Raw genomic sequence first — 25,966 nt, 5'->3', positions numbered from 1 at the left:
TGTTGTTAAAGAGAGACCACAGCTCTTCAAAGAGGTCGGGAGGCACGAGCTGTGCGTAGTTCTCGGTCTCTCCTGTGCAGTCTATGGTCCAGCTGCAAAGGCTGTGCTGGACCGAGGGGCTTTCTGCATCCAAGGAGGAGAGGATGTCGTCTTCCAACTTCTCCAGCTCCTCTGCCTCGATATTCAGAAGACGCTTTGAAGCATCCTCAGGCCCCATGCACATCAGCTTGCCATGTGCAGTTTGCCCAGGCAGCTGATGAGTTTCCCTGTCCTCAAAGGGGCTTCCAGATGAGGGAGAAGCTGAGAAATCTGAGCGTTCCTCAGGCTCTGGTGTGAGCAAAAGCCCACAGTGCCCCTCAACCCAGGGATCTGTGTCAAGAGCAGAAGCTCCTGCCTCTCCCGCTTTCTCTTTCAAGAAGGCAAGGGATGTGCTCTGAGGATTGCTGTCGCTGTCTCCTGCAGCCTCTGTTTCTGGGAGTTCTTCCTCCTCCCACTTTTCCTCTGGCTCTTTTGGAAAACTGTCCCAGGGCTGCAAGTTGTCAGAGACAGGCTGGTGCTCTGCCAACTGGGCAGAAGACAGGAACACAGAACAGTTTCCCATCTCTTCAGTGGCATCTTTGGTCAAGCCAAGAGCACTGGGCATCACCTGGGACATTGCATTCACCTCTTGGCAGACACTTGACTGCTCCTGCGTCCAGGGGGACATGATATACCCGTCCTCGCGCATGCACGGGACAAGGCATCTAAATTGGTCTTTATCGGTTTTGCCACCATGCTCTTCCTGCACCTCAGTGAGCTCCTCCCTCTCGGTGCACTCCAGGTGCTCCCAGGCAGGCTGGGTCCCTGTGCAGAGCAGCGTGCCACCCGCACATCGCAGGGGTGGCAGGCGATGGCCCTGCCTTGCTGCTGACCCTCGCCAGAGCCTTTCAGGTGAGCTGTCCGGGCAAGGTGTTTTCTGGGCCCTGTAAGCAGCCATAGTGCCCCATGGAGAAGGTGGCACTAGGTCTCGGTGGCTGCTACCTACATGGCCAGCGGACCATGCTCTGCCTCTGAGGGTAGACCCAGAGGCTGCTGGCAGAGGGGGCAGCTTGTTCTGTGCTGAGGGTGCTCTAGGCAGCTGAGGGCTGCGCTGGCATGGAGGTGTCACTGTCAATGGAGGGCCATGGAGAGGCGGCAAGTCTGACACAGACAGTCTTGTTGTCCGTGTGACTGTGCCGCTGAGGGGCATTGATTGCCCTCCCTCCTGGCTGTCCTCCTGTGTGTAATATCCTGGGAGTCTCCCTGAGGTGACTGGTCTAGGGAGCAGTATGTCCCCTTGGAGGGGCGTGATGGTTGTCCAGGTGACCTGCAGAGCTGCCTGTGGCTGCCTGTGAGTCACCTGTGGGAAGCAGGAGGTGTTGTCTGATGGAGAACGCTGTGCCCCCTGCATAGTTGCAAGCCTGGCCCTGGCCCCAATGGCAGTACTGGCCACAGCAGCCGGGCCAGGCTGGGTTCCCAGCTGTGCTCGCTGTCTCTAGGCCATTCCCTCACCCCAGCCCTTCTGGCACCGGCTCCTCCCCAGAGCAAGGCCTGGAGCCAGGCCTGGCTGCCGCTCTCTGCCCCCAGGCCTCCCCCAGATCCCACTGCAGCCTTTCCCTCCATTCCCATCCCTCACCTGTCGCCGCCTGGAGAGCAGCAGCTGCCCCTCACACGACTGGTAGTGGGCATTTGCCTCATGTCTCTTGGACATCTTGGAAGTGCTCTGACGAACACTGGCCAAGGGCACCCGGGAGAGCTGCTTCCTCCTGAGGAGCTGCTGCCTCGTGAGAGAGCTGCTGCCTCCTCAGAGAGCTGCTCTCCTGAGAGTGACAACACAAGGGGTGTTGGCCTACAAAAGCCCTCTGGGTCATGGCATGGACCCCTGTCACAATAGCCTCTGGGCATGATGTAACTGCGGGTCACAAAGGGCTGGTGGGCATGGCCACTCCTTGTCTCGTAGGCCTGGCGGTTTCCATCGAGATGTTGCTTTCTTAGGCCTTTGCTCCTCTACCTTGACTACACTTGTTTGACTCCCAGTGATTTGCAGCACTCCTTTGTCCCCTCCTTGAGTTTGTCTTCTAAACATCCCCAGAGAAGCCCTGTGCCCTGCCAAACGGCTTTTCCCACCCAGCCCACCATATGTTCCACCCCTTGGCCCCACCTCCTGTAAAAAGATAATCAGGAAGGCAAAAGCTCCTTTTGCACTTCATCTGGCCACTACTGTAAAAGACAATAAAAAGTGTTTGTCTACAAAGATCAACAAAAAAGGAGGGCCAATTAAGCCTTCTGGTCCTAACCCTGACGGTTGACCAGTGGCTTCCCCGAGAACTGGCCCTGGCGACTCTGTTGACAGAGACTGTGCTTGATCCAGTTGTTTGGAAAAGCAACTTTAATGTAACAACAAAGCAACAAACTAAACAGTGTGTATAGTATGAGGAATGAACCAGAAAAAGCCAGAGTCCACGGCCTGCAGGATTTCAGAAAGGGGAGGGGTTAAGGCAGGGTCTGAGCAAAGGATCCAAGAGGAAAGAGTGATTTGGAAGATTACAATTAATGCAGCAAAAATTATCCAATGACAACACAGGGAACTTAGGACTTTCTAGTAGTAACTTGAATAGCTGAACTGGAGGATCATGGGTGGGAGCTTGTGCTCACCCTAACTTCAAGAGAGTTTTCCCATGGCCTCAAATTGAAGTCTCCTTCATTATTTAAACTGACCCAAACAAGCCAAGAAAAATCTCCATTCTTTATTTGATGCAGAGGGGAATATGGTCATGGCGAATGAGGAAAAGTCTTCCCTACCTAATGCCTTCTTTGCCTCAACCTTCAATAGCAGACTGGTTATGCTGAAGCCAAGCAGCTCCCTGAGCTGGCAGACAAGGGACAGGGAGCAGACCAGACCCCCTGTAATCTACAGGAATTCTTTCATGACCTGCAGAGCCACTGAGACACTGACAAGTCTATGGGGCTGGCTCTGAGTCCCCCAAGGGTGCTCAGGGAGCCACAGACGAGGTTGCTAAGCTGCTCTCCATCCTTTATTATCAATCCTGAGCAGTCACCGGGGTCCCACTTGGTTGGAGGTGTGCCAATGTGACATCCATGCCTAAGAATGTCCACAGGGAGGATGGAGGGAACTGCAGGCCTGCTAGCGTGACCTCAGGGCCCAGCATGGTTCTGGTGCAGGATATTGTGACAGGGATCACGCCCCCCCCAGAGAGGACAACCAAGAGATCAGGACCAGTCAGTGTGGGTTTGGAAAGGCAGGTCCTGCCTGAGCAACATGATGTCCTTTGAGGAGCAAGTGACCTGAGCTGAAAAGCTGTGCATGGAGTCTCCCTGGCCTCAAGCAAAGCCTTTGACTCCATCCCCCACAGCAGGGTCCTGCAAAAGCTGTCAGCCCCGGGCTTGTGCAGGGGCACTCTTTGCTGGGTTGGGAACTGTCAGGATGGCCGTGTCCAGAGAGTGGCTGGGAATGAAGCTGCATCGAGTTTGCCTACAGTCCCTAGTGGTGTCCCCTGGGCCCAGTCCTGTTCAGTGTCTGTCCTTCTGATGTGGACAAGGTCATTGAGAGTAAATTTGTGACAACAACAAGCTGGGTGGGAGTGTCAACATGCTGGAGGGTAGGAAGACCCTGTGGGGGGGATGTGGACAGGCTGGATAGATGGTGTGATGCTGAGTTTCCCGAAGAGCATAGGCCTGGGTCCTGCCTTCATGTCCCAACAAGCCCCTGCAGTGCCCCACTCTGCAGAGTGGCCGGAAATCTGCCCAACGGGAAAGGCCCTGGGGATGCTGGCTGACAGCAGCTGGACTTGAGCTGGCAAGTGCCCAGATGGGCAAGAAGCCCAGTGGTCTCCTGGCCACTAGTGTGTCCAGCAGTACCAGGGTGGTGATTGTCCCTCTGTGCTGGGCACTGGGGAGGCCACACCTCAAATGCTGTGTGCATATGTGTGCCCTTATTGACATGCAGTTAGAGAAAGATCCTTATATTCGAATCAAGGAGCCAGTGAGACCATCTCCTGAAGTCAACAACAGGGATTATATTTAATAATAAGGAGGAAGAGAGATGGAAAGGAATAGAGAATAGGAGGGTGAGAAATGAAGTGGGGGCAGAGGGTGTTGGGAGAGAGATGAAGCAGAAGACAATCCAAGACGTTTGGTGCCAGCGGCGTCACGTCAGTCCTTCCTCACTATGTGCTTGTCTGCACTAGGGGTCTCCATGGTTCTTGTGGAGTTGAGGGATTCTTTCTTTCAAGGTCATTCTTTCAGGGTTCACACCTTTCTCTACTCCTTGTTTTGGGTATCCAGGGAGGTGTTTTCCTATTTGCCATGTGAAAGGAGGATGGGAGTGCTTTCCTTTGCCTGCAAAGCTGAGGCCCACAGAGCATTTCTCAGCTCTGAATGCAGGCTTGCATTCAGATGGGGATACCCCCCAGCCCTAAGGACTTCTGTAGGATTCTACAAAGCATCGCTTCCATCCTTCCTCAGCTGGCTCTCCTCGACCAGGCTGCCTTGCTGCTGCCTTGGAGCTGAGGCGTTTGGGCTGGCCGCAGGACCTACCTTAGCAAGTGGTTGCCTAAGGGTGAGCAGTCATCTTTGGGGATGCGCCTGGTGCTGGGCCCGGGCTCACTCCTCCGGCTGCCCCCTGAGGCAGCTGAAGGAGAAAAGGCGGCGCAGAGCCCGCCGGGCCCTCTTGGCCATGGAGCGCCACGGCCGTGTGGCCGGGGGCTGCGGGACGGCTGCGCTGCCAGCGGGGCAAGCAGGAACAGAGGGTGCCAAGGGCTGGGCAGGCACCGGGCAAGCTCCTGCCGGCGACTCATCCCTGCAGGGCTTTTCCTGAGGAGGGGCGGCCTTGGCACGACCAGCCTCCGTGCCTGCTTCGTCAACCTCGTCAGCAGGATCGGCAGGCAAAGCAGAAACTGCAAACATGTTTATGTCTTCTGGCAGAGCCATGGGGAAAGGCTCACTGTGCCCTTCGTCGCAGGGATCGCTGTCCAGGGGAGAAGCTGCTGGCTCTGCTCCCTCCTCTTGCAGTGGGAGGGACAACTCGCTCTCTGGCTTGCTGTCCCCCTCTCCTTCACTGTCTCTGCCAGGGAGCTCTTCTCCCTCCCACTCTGCCAGTAGCTGGTCTAGCCGAGTGTCCCTGGACAGCGCATCCTTGTTGTTAAAGAGAGACCACAGCTCTTCAAAGAGGTCAGGAGGCACGAGCTGTGCGTAGTTCTCGGTCTCTCCTGTGCAGTCTATGGTCCAGCTGCAAAGGCTGTGCTGGACCGAGGGGCTTTCTGCATCCAGAGAGGAGAGGTTGTTGTCCTCCAGCTTCTCCAGCTCCTCTGCCTTGATATTCAGGAGATGATCTGAAGCATCCTCAGGCCCCATGAACATCAGCTTGCCATGTGTGGTTTACTTAGGCAGTGATGATTTCCCGTCTCCTCACAGGAACTTCCAAGTGAAGGAGAAGCTGAGAAGCATGAGATTTCCTCAGCCTCTGACATCGGGAAAAACTCATTGTGCCCCTCACCCCAGGGATCTTTGTCGAGGGCAGAAGTTGCTGCCTCTGCCTCTTCCTCATTGAGAAGGGGAAGCGATGCATCCTGTGGTTTGCTGTCCCTGTCTCCTGCAGCCTCTGTTTCTGGGAGTTCTTCTTCCTCCCACTTTTCCCCTGGCTCCTTGGGAGAAATCTCCAAGCCCTGTGAGTTGTCAGAGACAGACTGCTGCTCTGGCAACCAGGCAGGAGACGGGAGCTCAGAGGCTCAGAAGTTTCCAATGTCTATGTTGGTGTCTTATGTTGAATTTGGGAGCCCTGTCCATCACCTGGGCCTCTGCATCTGCCTCTTGGCAGACACTTGACTGCTTCTTAGTGCAGGTGGAGTTGGTGAACCTTTCTTCACGCTGGCATGGGGCAAGGCCTCTAAATTGGTCTTTATCGGTTTTGCCACCATGCTCTTCCTGCACCTCAGTGAGCTCCTCCCTCTCGGTGCACTCCAGGTGCTCCCAGGCAGGCTGGGTCCCTGTGCAGAGCAGCGTGCCACCCGCACATCGCAGGGGTGGCAGGCGATGGCCCTGCCTTGCTGCTGACCCTCGCCAGAGCCTTTCAGCTGAACTGTCCGGGCAAGGTGTTTCCTGGGCCCCGTCAGCAGCCATTGTGCCCCATGGAGAAGGTGGCACTAGGTCTCGGTGGCTGCTACCTACATGGCCTGCGGACCGTGCTCTGCCTCTGGTAGAAGACCCAGAGGCTGCTGGGGCTGCTGGCAGAGGGGGCAGGTTGTCGCTTGTCAAGGCTGCTGTTGGCCTGTGTTCTTGGCATGGAGATGCCCCAGTCAATGGAGGGCCATGGAGAAGCGGCAAGTCTGACACAGACAATCTTTGTGGCCATGTGACTGTGCCGCTGAGGGACACTGAGTGCCCTCCCTTCAGGCTGTCCTTCTTGTTATGGATTCGAAAGAGGCCAGATTTTGAGAAGGAAAAAGGCTCTTGTTTATTAAAACTATCTACAGAGAAAGGGGAGTTTGAGATAAGCCTAAACTCCCACAAAACAACCCAAAATAACAACATGTCCCAAACACACTGAGTTCACCCCCAAATATTCTGTCCCTCAAAAGGAGAAAAACCCTGTACCCCGCCTAAACCGTCATTTTATAACCCCTCTCAAGTCCAGGATTGGTGGGTTTTGGATCCGCGCATTGATTGGTTGTCTTCTGGTGTTCTCATTGGTCCTTATTGATATTCATTCTGGACCAATCATTTTCTCGGGGCGTCAAAAGATTGGTCAAGTTCCCTCTCCAATCACCTCCCGCTCCCCTTCGACTATCGCCCTCACCAACCCTGGACCTGCCCTCCCCAGGACTCACAACAAACACCCATCAACTCACCCAAAATAACAATTCCCAACCCAGCCCCAATTCAACAAAAATTGAACACCATTTATAACATCCTGTTTTCCATGTCCTGGGAGGCTCCCTGAGGTGACTGGTTTGGGGAGCCATTTGTCCCCATGGAGGGGCTTGGATGGTTGTCCAGATGACCTGCAGAGCTGCCTGTGAGTCACCTGTGGGAAGCAGGAGGCAGTGTCTGATGGAGACAGCTGTGTGGACACTCTGTTCCCCCACATGCTTTCATGGCCCTTGTCTCAAGGCAGTTGCTGGCCATGGCAGCCGGGCTGGGCTGGGTTCCCAGCTGCGCTCGCTGTCTCTGGGCCATTCCCTCACCCCAGCCGTCCTGGCACCAGCTCCTCCCCAGAGCAAGGCCTGGAGCCAGGCCTGGCTGCCACTCTCTGCCCCCAGCCCTCCCCCAGGTCCCACTGCAGCCTTTCCCTCCATTCCTGTCCCTCACCTGTCACTGGTTGGACAGCAGCGGCTGCCTCTCACAGGACTGGCAATGGGCATTATCCTCATGTCTCTTGGACATCTTGGAAGTGCTCTGACGAACACTGGCCAAGATCACTCAGGAGAGCTGCTTCCTTCTGAGGAGCTGCTGCCTTGTGAGAGAACTGCTATCTCCTCAGAAAGCCGCTCTCCTGAGAGTGGCAACACGAGGGATTTGGCACTACAAAAGCCCTCCGTGTCACGGCATGGACCCCTGTCACAATGGGCTCTGGGCATGATGCAACCACGGGTCACAACGGGCTGGTGGGCACGGCCACCCCTTGCCATGTAGTTTCCATGGACATGCCCCTCTCCAAGAGTCCTGGGGCTTTCCATGTTGACACCCCTTGTCACAAAGGTGTGGTTTAGCCCTTTGCCCTTCTACTTAGGCTTTGCTTTTTCCTCTCCCAATGATCGCTGCTCTCCCTTTTCCCACCTTACGTGTTTCTCTCTTAAACATCCCCAAAGAAGCCCTCTGCCCTGCCAAACTGCTTTTCCCACCCAGCCCACCATGTTTCACCCTTTGGCTCCCACTTCATGTCACAGATAATCAGGAAGAAAAAACTCCATTAGCACTTCATGTGGCCACTACTGTAACAGTCAATAAAAAGTGTTTACAAAGATCAACAACAAAGCAGGGCCAAGAAAAATCTCCATTCTTTATTGGATGTGGTGTGGGAATATGCCTACAGGCAGGTAAATTCTTCAAGAGGACAAGCAGCTCCCTGAGCCAGCAGACAGGGTTGAGGAGGAGATGAGAGCCCCTCTAATCCTCTTGGAAGTCATTAGTGACCTGAAGAGCCACTGAGACACTGACAAGTCTATGGGATTGGCTGGGAAATAGATTGGCTGGGAATCCCCCAAGTTTGCTGATGAAGTTGGTGGAAGAGCTCGCTAAGCCACTCTCCATCCTTTAATAAAAGTCCTTACCAGTCGTGAGATCCCACATGGCTGGAGGTGCCAGTGTGACACCTATGCCAAAGAAGGACTGCAGGGAGGTTGAGGGGAGCTCCAGGCCTGTCAGCCAAGGCAAGGTTCTGGAGCAGATCATTGTGAGGGGGATCACACAGCCCAAAGATGGCAGCTGAGGGATCAGGCCCAGCCAGCGTGGGTTTAGGAAAGGCAGGTCCTGCCTGAGCAATGTGATGTCCTTTGAGGAGCAAGTGACCCACCTCAGGACTGAGGGAAAAGCTGTGCATGGAATCTTCCTGCACTTGAGCAAAAGCTTTGACTCCATCTCCCATAGCAGAGTCCTGCAAAAGCCGTCAGCCCAGGGCTTGGGCAGGGGCACTCTTTGCTGGGCTAAGAACTGTCAGGATGGCCATGTCCAGAGAGTGGCTGGGAATGGTGCCACATTAAGGTGGTTTTTGGTCACTTCTGGTATCCCCTGGGCCCAGTCCTGTTCAGCGTCTGCCTGTCTGTCCTTCTGATGTGGACAAGGGCATTGAGGGTACCTTCAGTAGTAAATTTGTGATGACACCAAGCTGGGTGTGATTGTCAATGTACTGGAGGTTTGGAAGCCTCTGTTGAGGGGATGTTCACAGGCTGGATGGATGATGTGAGGCTAGCAGTTTTGAGAAGAGCCAGGCCTGGGTCCTACCCTTGTAGGGCCCTTGCAGTGCCCCAGGCTGGGGCAGAGTGGCTGGAAATCTGCCCAGTGGGAAAGGCCCTGGAGATGCTGGCTGATAGAGGCTGACTGTAAGCCGGCAAGTGCCCACATGGGCAAGGAGGCTGGTGGCCTTCTGGCCTTCTGTGTCAGCACTAGTGTGGCCAGCAGGACCAGGGTAGTGACTGTCCCTCTGTGCTGGGCACTGGGTAGAAGTCTTCATTCAGTTCTGGGCACCTCATGAAAAAAAAGTGGTTGAGGTGCCAAGACTGTTGCCGGAGAAGGGCAGTGCAGTTGATGAAGGGTCTAAAGGGTAAATCCATTGAAGAGTTGCTGTGGGAGCTGGGTCTATTCCGGGGAAAAGAAGACTCAGGGGAGACTTTACTGCTCTTTACAACTCCCTGGCAAGTGGCTGTAGCCAAGTTGGGATTGGTCTCTATTTCCACATAACCAGCAACAGGACAAGAAAAAATTGCCTCAGGCTATGCCAGGGAACATTCATGTTGGACAGCGGGAACAATTTGTTGACTGAAAAGTTTGTCAGGCATTGCAAGGTTGTGCCCAGGGAGGTGATGGAGTCAACATCTCTGGAAGTGTTCCGTGGACACATGGATGTGGCACTCAGTGCTTTGGTCTTGTTGCCATGGTAGTGTTCAGTCAAAGGTTTGGCTCAATGGCCTTGGAAGTCTTTTCAACCTTAATGTTTCAGTGATTCTATCTTTAAGATCTCTTCCAACCCAAACTATTCTATGATGCTCTGAATATACAACAAAGAATAATTGAACTTAAGAGAAAAAATATGAAATATATGCTGGGTCATTCAGAGACCTACATGAGTAATGAACAAATAGAGTGTGGAGGGAAGCTATGTGATAAATGTAACACCAGTCTGTGCCTAAAGGAAAGGATAAACCTTCTGTATGCACAGTCTTAAAGCATAATAAATGGTGGACATTGCTGGAGAAAAATGAACTGGAAGAAATTGATAGCCTAGATGGCAATAAATCATGGGAAGAGGGTGTAGCATCCCAGTGTCCCACAACCACTATGTCATGAATTGCTCTATAAAATGACTTGGGAAAAATGGTATCATTTCTCACTTTTTTTGCAGTTATTTTGTTGCTAACAAATAAAAGTGTTTTGACCTCCTTAATATCTGTCTCTTTGGGGGTCTGTTAGAGATCTCAGCATCAAACTGTTTGTTTGTGTGGTAAGTTTACAGAGGAAATACAAGATTTTTTTGAAGCACAAATCTAATGCTATTGTGCATCCAATGCATCGTTCATTTTAAGTCACTGAATGTCATTAAAACGTATGTAAAACATCACAGTAACACAGATCACAACCAGTTTCTGCATGTGTTCATCTGCAAAGAAGAGAAAACAGAGTTAATTGAGATTGTATGTCCAGATCTATTAATTATGAGATGGTATTGAAAATTAGAATGTACAACAATAGTTAGAAAATATGCTCAGGATGTTGCTTTTACTTTAAACTGTTGTGTATTGTGCACTGTTGTGTTCTATGGATATTTTTTTCATTTCTTTCATGTTTCCCTGCAGGGTGAACCAGGACTTCCAGGATTGCCTGGCACTTCAGTAAGAATTTTTTTTTTAGCTTTCCCAGATTTTGTAGCATTATTGCATGAGAAGTAGAAATGCAGGTTGGGAGGATCTCGCTGAGAGATGTTCTTAAATACTTTTTTTTAAAGAAGTTTTTAAAAGTGAAGGTTTTTGAGGAAGGCATGTGACAGGTTCCAATGAGGAGATGCTCTGCCACAATTCTGGGAGATTGTGAAGTGTGAAGACCAGGACTTGAGGCAATGAAAGCATTGCCTCAAGTGCATCAGACAGAGCAATACTCTGACAAGACTGTGTGGTTTCTGACAGTTGTTGATTCCAAGTGGCCTTTGGTACATAGAGCCTGGGCAAGTTATAAAAGCAAATGAACTTTCAGTATTGAGTAGCTGAGTGTCTTCAACATGGACTGAGTGTGTGAGTTGGTGCACGAGAAGAAAAAGGCAGTTTCTGATGAGAGGGAATGATCTTTCCTTAGCTTGTATCTGGAAAAGTCCTGGTGGAATATCAAGACAAGTAGGACTTGATGTGCTGAAATCAGAAAGGCACTCATGAAAAAATTAAACAGAAAAAAGAAGAGTGGGGTTTATCTTTATTGTGGCACTAGATTAACATTCTTTGTGCATCCCTCTGCCTTCAGCAGTGACTTCACTGATGCCAGAGACATCTCTGGCAAGGATGTAAGGTTGTAAGGTTGTCTAGAGACTAGTATTGTCTGTATGAAGAGGTTGTCTCTGAGTGAATGGATAAAGATTTACCACTAAGTATGCAGAGGAGAGGTCTAGAACTGAGTTCAGCATGGGCTGGTAACAAAGCAGTTAGGGAATTTAACTTTCAGAAAAAAAAAAAAAATAGGCTCACTGATAATCATGGGAAAGTCAGCAGGCAATTCCCTTACTCAGAATGTGGTAGAAAGTAACAGAATTAGAAAACTATGAAAAAATCAAGGTATTTGGGTAAGAACGTTTTGCTGTCCTGTTCAAATGTGATATTAATGATGGGACAGCCAAGAAATTTTGAAAGATATGTATAACATCTGAAAATGAGTTTAACTGATGGGGCATAGCCCAAGCCAGACGGCTTGTTATGTGATTCCTTTTGCACTCCGTAGATCTTTGTGATTTAGAATAAAACAAGATCTGGAGAATTTACTAACTTATTTATATAATGAGATAATTAATTAAGTTCTTACTGTTTATACAGCCACTCAAATCACTTCACAGGTGAGAGAAAACCTGTTAGTCTGAGCTCTTTAAATAGAAAGCATCTCCCAGCCTGCAACAGCATTTGAGGAGCTGTAGGAGTTGTCATGCAACTTGAAGGAAGAGCAAGGGCAGAAAAATACCCTGTGGGGGCCCATGTTACCTCTGTCACCCTCTGCCTTGTATTTACTCTTTCCATCCTTTATGACTCTGCATTTCTATTGCAGGTGCATACTGAAGGCCTAAAAGGAGAGGAAGTAAGAGAGGCTCAATATCTCTTCTTTCATTGCAAGGATATTTTAATGTAATTCTGTTAGGTTAGATTTTGCTGTAAAATAGTACTTTAAAGGGAAGGTGAATGGAAACATTATCAGGACATCAAGAAATAAATTTTCCTATTTACAGTGGAGAAAATAATGAAGAAAGGGAAAAGGGCAATGTCATTCTCAGATGTGAATCTTACATCAATGAGAAGTATGAATTGTAGAGTCAGCTATGCAATTATCTAAGGACAGGGATGTATTAACAGTAATGTTAACCTGTATTTGAGTTTTATGCCTAGTTTATCTCTGAACCTGGGCACTCAAATAGGGGGGACATACCCCTTGTGTCAGTCTGTTAATCCAATGTATAATATATATATATATATTTAAATTTTGATTTTTTTTTAATTGGTGGATCTGTAATTTGCATTTAGCTGTTACTTAATGCAATTGTATGCGTCATGTAAATGATACTTTAAAGCCCTTCAGAGCTCTGTAGGCTTGGGGGAAATGCTGGTGGGAGCTGCTTATGTTCTTCTCCACCACCAAACCCCAACCTAGAGTGCTGTACTGGAACATCCAGGATATCCCAGCCTCTTCAGCAGAGTCACTACCTTTGGAAAACAAGAGAACCAGATATAGATAAGTGCCTGTTGAGTGTGGGTGGCTCAGTCTGTCTGCAGCCTAGTGAGTGCTGATAATTCGAGTAGCCAGAGATTAAGTAGAAAAACAGCTGGTCTCTGCACTGGTTCTTCAGGACTGGTGGGGAAAGTGGTGGCACAGGTCCTGTAAAGACAGAAAATGTGTCTAATGTGCCCATGCACATTTTCATAAAGATACTTTAACACTTTTTTTAAAAAAACTCAAACATTCCTGTAGGGCAAGCCTGGGCCACGAGGACCACAGGGCCACCCTGGACTTCCTGGACCTCCAGTAAGTTGTTTCGCTCACTACTTATGATTTCAGAAGCTGAAACTCAGGCTGGAGTGAGGCATATGAAAATCTTATACATTATTCAGGCTCTAAAATATTTAAATAGTGCCCACAGCCTCCAGTTTTCTTCATTGCTGGGAGGAGGCGTCGTGGTGTGGATGGCCTGTCTGAACACAGGGAAGTGACAACCAGGACATGGGCAGACTTTGCCTTAAGGCTGTTGTCATGCAGAACCTGATCATTTTTCTATTTCTAATGCCCTGAAGAGCTGTATGGACATTCAGCACATCTCAGAGAGGCACTGACTGATGATTTGTGAGCTGTCATGTCATGAAGGTCAGGGAGTAGTTGCTGTCAAAGGGGTTGGCATTATGCCACAAGGTCGTGGCTGAAATACTTTCTGGATGAAAACTAAGAATTGAGTATGTGTGTTTATATTTCAACACAATTTTTACAACAGTTTGTACATGCCAACATTCTTACTTCTGACTTAAATTGTAGCCCATTCTAGTTATATTTTATGACCCAGCTCTGCAGGATGTCTCAGTTCAGACTGTCACTGCTGCCTCATTTGTAAACACTCTGTGTTTCTCTCTTGAATTGCTTGTTGTGTTTCACTGTTGATTGGCTTTTGTAAAATTGATGGCATTGTGAAGGTGTGTTACTTAGGTAAATCTGGTTTGAATTATGCTATTTAAATATAGTTGTGTGCTCTGTATTTAATCAGGGCATTGTCACTTTATCTTGTTTACTCATTCTCTTCTGCTCACAGGACAACATAATAATCAGGTAAGAGTTGTCTAGGTAGCCATGCAGTAATGGTAGCACAAAACAGCTAGGAAATCATTTATAGTTCACTAGTTTTTTCTTATTCTGTTAACTTTACAAATCTTCTCAATTTTCAAGGGAGAGCCTGGTCTGGAAGGCAAGCCTGGAGTCCCTGGTTTGCCAGGTCAAAGGGTGAGTTGCTTCTTCTATTTAATCTGAGTCTCAGGAGGCTTAGGAAAGCTTTGTTCAATAAGGTTTGCTACTTTCATCCACCTTACATATACTTGTCTACTTATATAAGGATCCTGAGGCCCAGATCCTTACCCATAATCCCTTATTCATTGTCCAGGAACTTTCAGTACCTCTTGGAGTTGACAGGTTGAATGCAGTGCAGGTTCTTTCTTGCCGTTTGCTCTCCTGTATTTATACCTGCTCCTTACTGTTAAGGGGAGGCTTGATATGACTCTGAGTGTGTAGAACCACTACTAATGTGGTCAGTTTGAAATTTCAGAGAAATGCTGTTGTCCTGGAAGTCAAATGAGTGTAAAGATTCTTGCAATATTTATTATTTTCTGTGCTGTTTGGTCTGTACTCAAAACGAGGATCCCCAGAAATGGTAGCTGGTGTACCATTCTCTGGCAGGAGCTTAGTTATCCTATGTTTGAAAAAATCTTGGATTTTTTTTGACATGGAATTATGTCTTCATATATTTAAGTACTTCTAAAAGGTAAACTTCAGAGTGGGCCTGATATTACTACACTCATACTCTGAACCTGCTTTTCCTTGCTCGTGCCTGTTCATATGAAGAACATTTCACTAGACAACACAGAATCAGAATATCCTGAGTTGAAAGGCACCGATCAGGATCATCGAGTCCAAATCCCAGCCCTGCACAAAGCAGCCCTAAGAATCCCACCATGTTCCTGAGAGTATTGTTCAAATGCTTCTTGAACTCTGGCAGGCTGGGTGCTGTAATCACTGCCCTGGGGAGTTTGTTCCAGTGCTCAGCCACACTCTGCATGAAAAACCTGATATCCAGCCTAAATCTCCCCCAATTCAGCTTCATGCCATTTCCTGAAGTCCTGTCATTGGTCACCAGAGAGAAAAGATCTGTACCTGCCCCTCCTCTTCCCCTCACAAAGAAGCTGTAACTGCAATGAGATCTCTCCTCAGTCTCCTTTTCTCCAGGCTGAACAGACCAAGTGTCCTCAGTCACTCCTTATAAGGCCACTCTCGCTGCCCTCCTCTGGACACTTTCTAATACCTTCATATGTTTCTTATATTGTGGCACCCAAAACTGCCCCCAGGGCTCAAGGTGAGGCCACCCCAGTGCAGAGCAAAGTGGGACAATCCCCTCCCTTGCCCAGCTGGTGATGCTGAGCCTGATGCCCCCAGGACAGGATTGACCCTCCTGGCTGCCAGAGCCCTGCTGAATCCAACTTTCCACTTACCAGGACCCCCAAGTCCTGTCCCACAGCTGCAGTCCATCCTCATTCCCCAGTCTGTCTGTACATCCAGGCTTGCCCCATCCCAGGTGCAGGATCTGGAACTATGGGTTCACACCAATCACCATAGAATTGGTGATTGTCCAGTCTATTTGCCAAGGTCTCTCTTCAGGGCCTCTTTGCCCTCAAGGGAGTTGACAGATAAGAGTGAAGTGAGATACTTGCTTAGCATTTTTGGAGGCAGTCTCTTGGGTCTCAGTACTGCTGTTTAATGGGTCACTTTTAAAGCATTCACAGAGACTTGATGATAGCTCACTCCTTAAAGGAGATCATGGGGTTTGCCTGCAGTGCTTTGAGTCAGCACCAGGGCTGTTATCAGCCTGTGTGAGAACCTGTGAGCATAGGCGGGTAATGAGCAAACAGTACAGGGAAAAAATACACGCCTTACTAAGAGGCTTTCTACAGACTGCCCATTGGATTGTGTGCTGTTAAATTTAGCTGTAAGCATGAATTTTAGGAATCTTCTCCTTGAGAAGATAGTGCAAGCAGCCTTTAGTCAATGCCTCAGCAGAAAAGGGCATTTGCTTTCTTGTAATTTCCTAAACATTAGAAAATATTGCTTTAGCAAATAACTCTGCAGTGCTCTGCCCCTAAGTTGGTAAGTTAGGAATTATCCTGGTTTTAAAGCCTGCTGTGAAACATTGTTTCTTGAATAAGATTAATAGAACATATTAGCTGGGTAAAGGACAGTGATCCGTCAGGATTTGCAACAGGACAGAAAATGCTCCTGTTAATGATCATTTGATTACAAATGTCATCTGTTCTGTCTTTGAATTTTTCCCTAGACTCTGTTGTGTCTAGCTAGTTAGACTTCTCCTAAGGGTCTTTATTAGTCACCAAGCATCTTAGATGAATAGATATATTTTTTTAATTAAAGGCCATTATTCAATGACTGAATTCATGAGATGAATCAAAGTACTGGTCTTGGTGGATCTACACAGATCCCATTTGGGGGCAGGAGGTAACAATTCCAACCTGAACCAAGCAACTGGGTTGTGTTCGTTTTATTAGTCAAAAGTGCCTGGCAGTTGATATCTGCATTTTGTCAATGATACCCTCACATCAGGAGCACACAGTGTGAAGAAAAGTGCTCTGCTATTCTCATGTGACTTATAAGACCTTAGAGTGACAGACAATACTGTCCTGATTTTATTAAAACTGCCCGAAAAAGAAGAACTCTGAGAGTCTGCTTTCACTGTTAGGGTGGTTTTGTGGTTTTCTTCCCTCTTCCTGTCCTTCTTTTTCTTCTGTCAAATTAAAGAAAACTGAGGTGCTTTGGTTCTGCTCTTAAGTCTTTGATACCTGTTCTACTGAAATATTTGTTGGAAATAAAACCAAATTTTTTTCTTGGTAGGTAAAAAAGGTGCAGGCTTATGACATGCTCCAGGAAAACATGCAGATATGTGGCCAGTACAGACTAAACACAGGGTTCCTCTTAAGTGTACTCAATAATCTGGATTTCAAGAATTTGCCTCTTTTTTAAATGCTACAATTTCACTCAAGTGATTGAAATTTCAGAAAGAGACCAAGAGAAAACATTTATCCTGCAGCAGTCATGATGTAGGAGCTGTTTAGACCATTTTGAGTGTGTTAAGCTGCAGTCCAGCTTAGTTTTATAAAATTACATTGATAAAATCTGTCCAAGTTCAAGGCACAATCAGTACAAAGAAAAAATAATACAGGAATCTTATGGGGTAGTAAGAATAAACTTGTGAAAAGAAAATTAATGGAAAATATATTTATAAGATAGTAACATTTAATGAATGTACTTCTCCATGTTTAAGACTCAGTGTACACAAGTCAGGCAGATAAGTTACAACAACAACAACAACAATAATAATACTAATTTAAAAATAATATTAAAAGTTTAAACTGCGAACTCCTGGGTTCAGGGTGCATTCTCCAGTGAGAGAAGCAGTGTTCAGATCACGTGTCAATGAAGGAAAGGTTTGTCCCTCTCAGCTGTCCTGGGAGATATAAAGTTAACAAATCTGTGGAGGGCTGCTGGGTTCTTCCTATGTTTGATGGTGGAAGAAATACAGGAATTTGATTTTCCATTCTTGACCCATCTCTCACCTGAGTGGATTGTTGCATATGATTTTCCTGTTCAGGCCAGTCACAACTTGAATTTGGCATTTATGCTAGCACTTATATTCATTCACAACTAAAGATGTTTTCTGCGTACTTTGTACCAAATCCACCTGTGTTCCTGGGCCAAACCTCAGAGAAAAACATGCTAAGAAAACATATGTGTATTCTGGCTATTGGACAGCAAGATGGGAAACAGTCTTGGGCTGAGGCACCTTTGAATTTCCCCTCCAGCAGAGTGGAAATGACATTTTTCCTTGGTTTCCTGTCCTCTGTATAGGAGATAACTTTCTGCTGGATGGTTGTGTTCATATTTATTTGTGGCTGTTTGAAATGTTCAGATGACTTTGCCTGCCCTGGCAAACTTCAGCCATGCAGAAATCAGACTGTAAGCAAGTTAAAAAAAAGGAAAAGAGATTGATGCCATAGACTAAATGCAGAGTGAAACTGCAATTGCCAGTGAGGTAAATATATGAATTTCCAATAAAACACACATTTTAACTGTGCTTTTGTTCAAACTGCTGATAAAGGCAAATAGGATATATTTCATATTGTCAAAAGATACCCAATCTTACAGATTTACCTGATTCTTACTGTAGGAAACAGAGCATAATTTCTGGGTTTCTCTGTTATATTATTAGGCAGTGTACATTTCACTGAGTTTTGCTCTCATAGGTATAATTTCTCCCAGCAAGTATTTCTGTCCTTTACAGACAGACTATGATGCTTTGGAGCAAATCTGTTGTAGCTGGATTTCAGCTAACCTCCAAATGGCCCACAAGTCCCTTCAGAATAGGAAACCTCTCTCAGTCTCTCTGTCTGTATAATTATATGTTGCTTTAAGAGATTTCTTAATGGTTTGAAAAGATCTGAAGCTTCTCAATATTATACCCAAGGAAAGAATAAACAGCTTCTCTTGCATCTCTTCTGGAGACAGAACAGTTGGTTGATGGGACATAAAGGCATCAGTAACACTGTGTTGTTTTGATGGACACAATTAAGGATGCTTCCTATGTTCCTGGTGCCAAATCCTCCTCTGTTCCTGGGACCAAGCCTCAGAGGAGGACACTGCAGCATTTCTCTTATGAGGAAAACAGAGAGCTGGGCCTGTTCAGCCTGCAGAAGTAATGACTGAGGGGGGACCTCATCCCTGTCTGTCAGTGTCTGCAGGGAGGGATCAGAGCAGGGTCAGGAAGTTCAATCTGACTGTGAGGAAGAACTTCTTTACTGTGAAGTGACTGAGCACTGGAGTCTTCCTCACTGGAGATATTCTGGAACTGTCTGCACACAATCCTGTGCCTGTGCTCTGGGATGGTCCTGCCTGAGCAGGAAGGTTGGACCAGATGACCTGCTGTGGTGCCTTCCAACATGACCCATTCTGTGATTCCACGATTCTCTGATTCTCTGTTCTGGCCTCAGTGTTGTAACTCTGGAAGTAGCTACCTTGGCATGGGGCTCCCACACGGATAGGAAGCTGGAGGCGGCTCATCTCCTGTGTCTGGCCCCCCACACCACATCCTGTATGCTTTATTCATATGCTTACATATTTATTTAATGAGTATTTTAACAGTGCCATTTGCATGGTCACCTTGGCAGTGGGCAAAATGATAATCTTTAACTGGAAAACATATGTTAAATCACATGGTGACATGAGTCCTTCAAATTAAAAATGCGATCTTGTTGGCTTTGACAAGAAAAGAAATGATGGATGTTGGAAAAGTAGAAGGAACATTTATGAACAGTGAGTGTGCTGGAGTACATAATTCAATTTTTTATTGATATTGAGTCCTGCAAATCATTACAAATTCCTTCTGATACCCGAGGACCCTATAATCACTCCTTTAATATTCTTCTTAAATTCTTCTGTATATGGACGCTGATTTTCATTGTTTTAGAGTGGAGGGTTGCTGGGGATTTTTTAATGAGAAAAATAATTAAAATAACTGATTCTGACCCATCAGATAATAAATCTCAGTCACAGCTGAGGAAAACATAATGAAAACTTGTTTTGTTTTTGATGGTTTTGGTTTTTCATTAATTTAAGTCAGCAAAAAACTGATGTTAATAGATGCTGTTTCTGCACATCTTTCAATGAAGAAAAATAAAGGGAAGATTTTGTATTTGACCCTTCACATTATCAGGGACATTAAACTTTGTTAATTATATTTTCCTTCTGAAAAGAAAATCAGTGGATGAGAAGCAGAAATGAGGGAGGAAAAAGTCTTTCAGATATTTACATGACTCCTCTTGTACCCTCCCACTGTATTACTAACAGCCTTAGGAATATTTATGACTCAGTGTTGGCTATATATGAGGGCAGAAGAGATCATTTTTATAAAATATGTGACTTACCTAAAGTAACACAGCAAGTCACCTGTTGGGTTAAGAAACAAATCCAACCTCTGCCTTAACTCCAGTGCTTACTCCATCTTTTCTTCCTCATTTTTCTCATGTTGGATTTTTTCCTTTTGAATTATTTGAGATCAAACTCATGGGGACACAGAGGAACAAGGTGACCTTGTCTCAGGGTTGTATTCCAGCTCTTGGCTTGTCCTTGCCTTGCACCAGTGGAGTTCTCTGGTTCCTTTGAAGGGATATTTTGTACTTGCAGAGGAGTCCATGAGCTCTGCCTTTTGGTGCTAATGCCACCTTTACCTAGAAATGCCTCATGGACTCCTGTTTCCCAGCTTAGAGATTGTGAATCTTTTCTATACACCCATGCACCGGAATTTTAAATTATTTTTTTTCTAAATGCACACAGCAGTGCAAGGGACCAGAGGGACACTGCTTTACCTCTCAGCTCATGTTTACACTTGGCACTTCCCTTGGCTGCATCTCAGCACCATGACTTCCTTACCCCGCCCTGTAGGGGGAAGCCAGGTGGGATTGCAGAGTGTAGGAGATGCCACAATGTGCGTGAGAACAGCTCTCAAGTTATTGTCACAATCTGGGAGATACAGGATTGTTAAAGACAACTGGGGTTTCATTTCCAAATGGTCTCTGTTGTCTTCATTTCTAGCTTTTGCGTTTTGTGTACCCACGTTACATTGTTTTACCAGTTTGGTGGTGAAAGGCTTTGAAGAATCAATAGTAGCCTTTGGTCTGCTGTCTAATATGTGCTCCTCTGTTGAACATGCAGGGTAAAAAGGGAGAACCAGGATTCCCAGGAATCAATGGTCTGATTGGCCCTCAGGTAAGCAATGATTTCTTTATTTTCTTATAATATGGGAAAAACCAGATTTGGTGGCAACAGGGGACATGGAACTATACAATGCAGCATGTGTGATTGTTCTCTTTATACTGTATTTGAAGTTCATGTTTCTCCTTTTAAGATGCAAATAATTTATCTTGTTGAGATTGAAAGATGTCTGTCTGTCTGTCTGACAGCAATTACTTTTACCTTCCAGAGTTTTTCAGCATCTTGCAACCAGGACAGCTGTGTTGTATGGGATTTCCCCATTGCTTGTGCTTAGAGCAGCATCCTCCCAGAGGGAAACCACTAATTTCTGTTTAGTGAGAAAGGGACATGTCTTAAGTTAATGACCCCTTAAATCCTTCTTTTTAAAGCTTTTGGCAAATTAGAGCTCCAAATTGTACCATAGCATCATAAGGGCAGCACAGAGTACTTTATGTTAAGAATCACCACAGAGGATTCAGCTCCACCATGGATCAGCCCGTTTGGCCTTGTGTTATAATAATGCTGACACCTTTGACATAGTTTTTTGCTAACTTTGGAGACAAATTCAGCAGACCTGAATCACTTTGTAGGGTCACTCCTGCAATAAGGAAAATATCTACCGGAATGTCCTAAAGCAGGAAACATGAAACCTCACATTGAACTGACTGCTCAGAATAAAACTGAGCATTTCATTTGTTCCCCTTTCAATAGTAAATTAACAAACTGGACTTTAGCTTTAGGATTGTGTTTCAATAATTGCTAAAGTTGGGGGAAGAGGGATGAGCTTCCATTGCTACAGCTGTTGGTGATGTACTGCAACTGCTGTAGCAGTGAGTGTTTTAAAGGGTGGTTGCTGCTACTGGTTCCCCAATAAGCATCTCCTATGGAAAAGCCGCTTGGGTAAGATTCAGGGAAAGCAGTCAAGTCCACTCACCACACTCACTCATGGCTTAGGTCAGCAAAGAGAGACAGAAGTGCCTTTTATATGGCCAGTTCCAGCAAGGTTTCTTTCAGCACATGGAAGGGAAACCAGAGGCAAAAGACAAGACCATGCACTCTGCACAAGGTTAAGTAGGGGAGGGCACGGGGGCGGGACAAAGGGCAGGGCAAAGGGCATTGGCCCTGGGGGAAGATGGGGCTGGCACCAGGGGTACCACAACCAATGGGTACAGGGAAAGGAGAAACCAGGGAAAGGTGGGACATATGGGGAAAGGAACTGGGATGGGTCAGTGTTAAGCAAGAGCCCATGAGGAAGTCCTTTCTGTCTGCCCAGGTGGGGTAAACTCTATGGTAAGTCTCTCCAAGGCAATGCTCTGGGGATTTCCCTAAGGGGAAAGGAATCACTGCTAGACAGCAGATCCTGACTGCTCATTTGTTTGCTCTGGCAATTCATGTCCTTGTAAGCAGGAGGAATGATCTAGAAGTGGTTTGTGTGACAGGAGTTTTGTGAAGAGCTGTTCACCTGTGGGAAGTGTCAGAGAGGTAAGGCCCCATGAGGCCCCATGCAGGTGAAATCCCTTGTGTCCAGCAGGGAACCGTGCCCTGCAAAACACCATTTGCTACTGGTTTTCATATTTTAAGACTTTTTTCTTTTGGTACAGTATCTAATCTGCAAGTATTTCAGCAGCAGCCTGCAAGAAGGAAGACAGTGTTTCTAATGGATTTAAAAGATTTTAGAATCATAGGATATTCTGAGTTTGAAGGAACTCAAAAGGATCATCAAATCCAACTTGTGACCCTTCACAGGACACCCCAAGAATCCCCTCCTGTACCTAGAGCATACAAAAACTCTTCTTGAATTCTTGGATTGTTGAGTCAAATACCCTGCTTTTGTTGTGTTATTTTTCTTAGCTTGGTTGGTTGTTAGGGTTTTTTTAGTTTAGTTTGTTTTGTTTTTTCTTATTTTCCTTCATTTTGGAGGAAGATTTTTTTATCCATGTATTATTTTTAAGATACCTGACAGTATCCACCCAAACAATGTCACACCTATTTAGCTCAAGTTCCTGCAAATTAAACATATATGTGCATGTGTTAGCAATTTTATAAATGTATCTGTGAAAATTGCTGACATAGGATTAAGTAATTTTCCTTTTTGCACAAGCTAAATAATGTTAGGTAATTTTATGTTAATTAAAACTGCACAAAATGCTTGCCCCATCAAGGGATACTTAAATTGATTCTTCCTCCAAGCTAACTGCGTGAAAGGTAAAATATTGTTCCTATTCCTGCAGTGGCACTCTGTTCTAGACATATTACTGCAGATTTCAATGTTTCTCTTTAATGAAAATGCTTACATTCACTTTGTGACAAAACTATTCAGCTTAACAGCACTTTTTGTGGCATTTGATTTTTAAAACATTTTATCAGCATTTTCTTTTCTTTTTATTTCTTTTTCTTAATTAGACCATGCCCCAAAAATGCCCAGGAAGAAAAGTGGTTTTCTTATACTGTAGTTACATGGATATTCATTCAAGTTATGTATGGAAGCCTGTGTCAGCTCTTCCTGTGCTGTCCCCATGGTGTTGAGGGACAACTGATTTGAGTTTGCTGCACATAAACTACATTAGAACACAAAAATAGTTTCCCTTTCCTCTGCAATTTTAAATTTATGTTTTCTGACCTGATTGCCCACATTGATACCTGTATGGACAAGGGGAAGGGGTTGATAGAGGAGCTTTAGAAGGCTCATTGTTGCTGAAGGACACAGGAAAGATCTTCTGAAGTTATTATTGGGCTTTGCCAAGGAAAATCGTTGTTGTGGTGCTCAGTCCAGCTGAGAAGTCACAGATCAGGCAGCTGTGCAGGGGAACTGACTTAAGGGCTGCTCTTGTGGGACCCTACCAGCTCAGGATATTCTCTTATGCTATGGTCCAGTGATGAACTGCAGGTGAGATGAGTCAGTCCAAATCTCAAGGTCCATTTGGGAGATTATTTGTCAGACCCTGAAGCAGCACCTAGGAGGCAACTCCCCTGCTAGACTGGGGATGTTTTGTGGCCACAGGGTAGCTTTGTCTCTCTTTGCACACACCAACTCAAACCAAATTATAATATAAAAATATTAAAAATATTTAAAAATATTTATTTTCCTTCCAAATCAGCTGTGGTGGTGAACCTGTCAATTTGCTTATTTGTTTCATGTTGTCCGATCAGCACCTTTAAAAATGAGCATTTATTTTCCAGTCATCTTTACAAATGGTGCATCTTGCAACATCATTAAGCCATGGAATAGAAACTCTGGATATTTTTTCCCATCTGGACTTGAGCAATTTTCTGGCAGCAAGGACACAGACACCTGAACTTAATAATGTCTTTGTGTTGTTATTATTTATTTGTACTATTTTAGTGTCTAGGAATCTTAATCGTAGGCCCAACTTTTATTGCAGTAGGATGTTCAAATGCAGACTGAAAAATGAGCATTTCTGCAAAGAACTTTAGGCTGAAATAATTGTCTCAGGCACTCTGAGCTGTATCACTGAGTTACCAGGGCTGGGGTTTGGCTCCAAATGCAAGCACTTTTTGGGTTGAGAATGGGGATGCAGGTGCCTCCTCCTGTTGATGAAGATCCAGTTAATATTGTCAGTGGATCCTGGAGCTCTCTTAAAACAGGCACCTACAAATGGGCCACTGAGCCACTGTTGAGGCTCCCCAAGCTGAATGGGTCCTTGCTGGCCACATGTGAGACAGAAAAATACATCAAAAGTCTTGGAAATTTAAATAAAAATGCCATTGCTCTGCCTTGCAATACCTCTGGGCTGTTGCTGAGGCTTGCCTTGTGCTAGATAACCTGGTGGTGTAAGTAAGACATGAGAGGGAGACCAGTACAAGCTGTACCTGTTATGGTCCTGGCTGGCAGTGATTTAATTAGTATAGACTTGTCTGTAGGGTGTGAGCTCAAGCCCAGCTTTCCTAAAGTAATTCAGGAAATAAATGATCTCCTCTGAAACACACAGTGTCCTTAATGTCCTTTTTATAATGCAGGTTAATACTGCAAAATGTAAGAAATGGATGTGGGCCCCAGCTGCAAAGCTCAGATTGAATTCAAACTTTCCCAGTGCTGCTTGGAATTGGAAGATAATGCTCAGAGCGATCTTTAATAAGATCTATACCTTTAAAAAAATAAATTAAAAAGTCTTCACCTGTGAAGATTGCTAATCGTGCTGAAACAAAAGACATTAAAGGAGGTTTTTTAGTTGTTTTTTCTCATTTGCTGCACTGACTCAGTAAACCAACTCCAAGCAAACACATGGGGAAATAAATCTTCTTCTGTAGACAAAAGAGATCATGTCCATAGCTTACACTAAGTGATTAAATTAAACAAACACTGCCTTTCACTGGAAGCAGGAAACTCTCCTAGAAAGACTGCTATGTACAAAGTCAACTTTATTCCGTACTTTTCAAGAGCTGCAAAGACAGTTTGGAGAATTTTTTGTTGACAGAACTTTTATTTTAAATTTAATGTTGGTACTCCAGTTCCAGTGCCACTGATTAAGTGACTGGAGACTGGATCCGTGTATGAATTATGGCACTGTCACTGATGCTGACTATTGGACATATATTGTAGACAAATGCTCACATCTGTTGGCTCCTCAGGCTTTTGATTTTTAGTGTCATCATCAGCAGCTTTTTTTATAAGTTCTCTTACCTTTGTATTGATTTGTGATGCAGGGTTTAAGCAGAGAGAGAAACACGGTGCTCTAATGCAGCATTACAGAAAATATCTCAGTAATAATTTCCATTTCAGATTGGATAGAAGGAAAATTTTCTTCACTGAAATGGTGGTCAGACACTCGATCAGTCTGCCCAGGGAAGGGTAGAATCACTGTCCCTGGAGCTGTTTTAAAGAAGTGGCACTTGGAGATGTGGTTTGGCAGTGACTTAGGCACCCCTGGGCTGATGGTTGGACTCAAGGGTCTTACAGGTCTTTTCCAACCACAATGATTCTCTGATTGTATAATTCCAATTCACAGCAGAAGTGGCTGGGGTGAGAAATGAAGAGCAGATTTGATGAGATGATCCTGGAATCCACTCAGATGCCATGGAGGAGAAGTGGAGCTCTGGAGTGGCAAAGGACATAGTGAGACGCGTGGGCTGCTCCACAAGACTGGCTGCAACAGCTTCCTTTCTGATGGGAAAGGAATGTAAATAAAGCAAAGATAGCACAAAGACAACAGGAGGGGTCTGTGGGGTCTTTCTAAGAGGTGAAATTGTGGGGAATGTCTTTGAAGAGGAGACAAGAAGAGAGAGTGGAAGGGGAAAGGCTGTCAGTGCCTCAGTTACTCATTTTGCTCTCATTTTGGCAGCAGACAGAATGCTCCTGTGTGTCTCTTCTTGTTTGTGAAGTGCTACACTGCATTAACAGCCCAGACCAGAACCTGTTTTAATATGGGTTAAGGGCTTATCTAAACCTTTGTCATAGTGTAAGAGAGTCCAGACAACAGCATAGAATAATACACATATAATATGTCTGTTT

The 25,966-nt window shown here is 45.9% G+C and overlaps 1 protein-coding gene across 1 annotated transcript in view; it reads left to right on the top strand.

Moving 5' to 3' along the window:
* Window positions 1-25,966, top strand: part of COL22A1 (collagen type XXII alpha 1 chain) — a 221,117-nt gene that overhangs the window by 121,330 nt on the left and 73,821 nt on the right. Inside the window, exons 19-23 of the mRNA XM_059867554.1 lie at window positions 10,545-10,580; window positions 11,989-12,018; window positions 12,904-12,957; window positions 13,864-13,917; window positions 20,458-20,511. Coding sequence (XP_059723537.1) covers window positions 10,545-10,580; window positions 11,989-12,018; window positions 12,904-12,957; window positions 13,864-13,917; window positions 20,458-20,511 — 228 coding nt within the window. The remainder of the gene's footprint in view (window positions 1-10,544; window positions 10,581-11,988; window positions 12,019-12,903; window positions 12,958-13,863; window positions 13,918-20,457; window positions 20,512-25,966) is intronic.

Source organism: Haemorhous mexicanus, chromosome 1 (genome assembly GCF_027477595.1).
Source record: "Haemorhous mexicanus isolate bHaeMex1 chromosome 1, bHaeMex1.pri, whole genome shotgun sequence".
Lineage (NCBI taxonomy): Eukaryota > Metazoa > Chordata > Aves > Passeriformes > Fringillidae > Haemorhous > Haemorhous mexicanus.
Note: the sequence above shows the minus strand (reverse complement) of the source record. Positions and strands in the feature narration are given on the sequence as shown.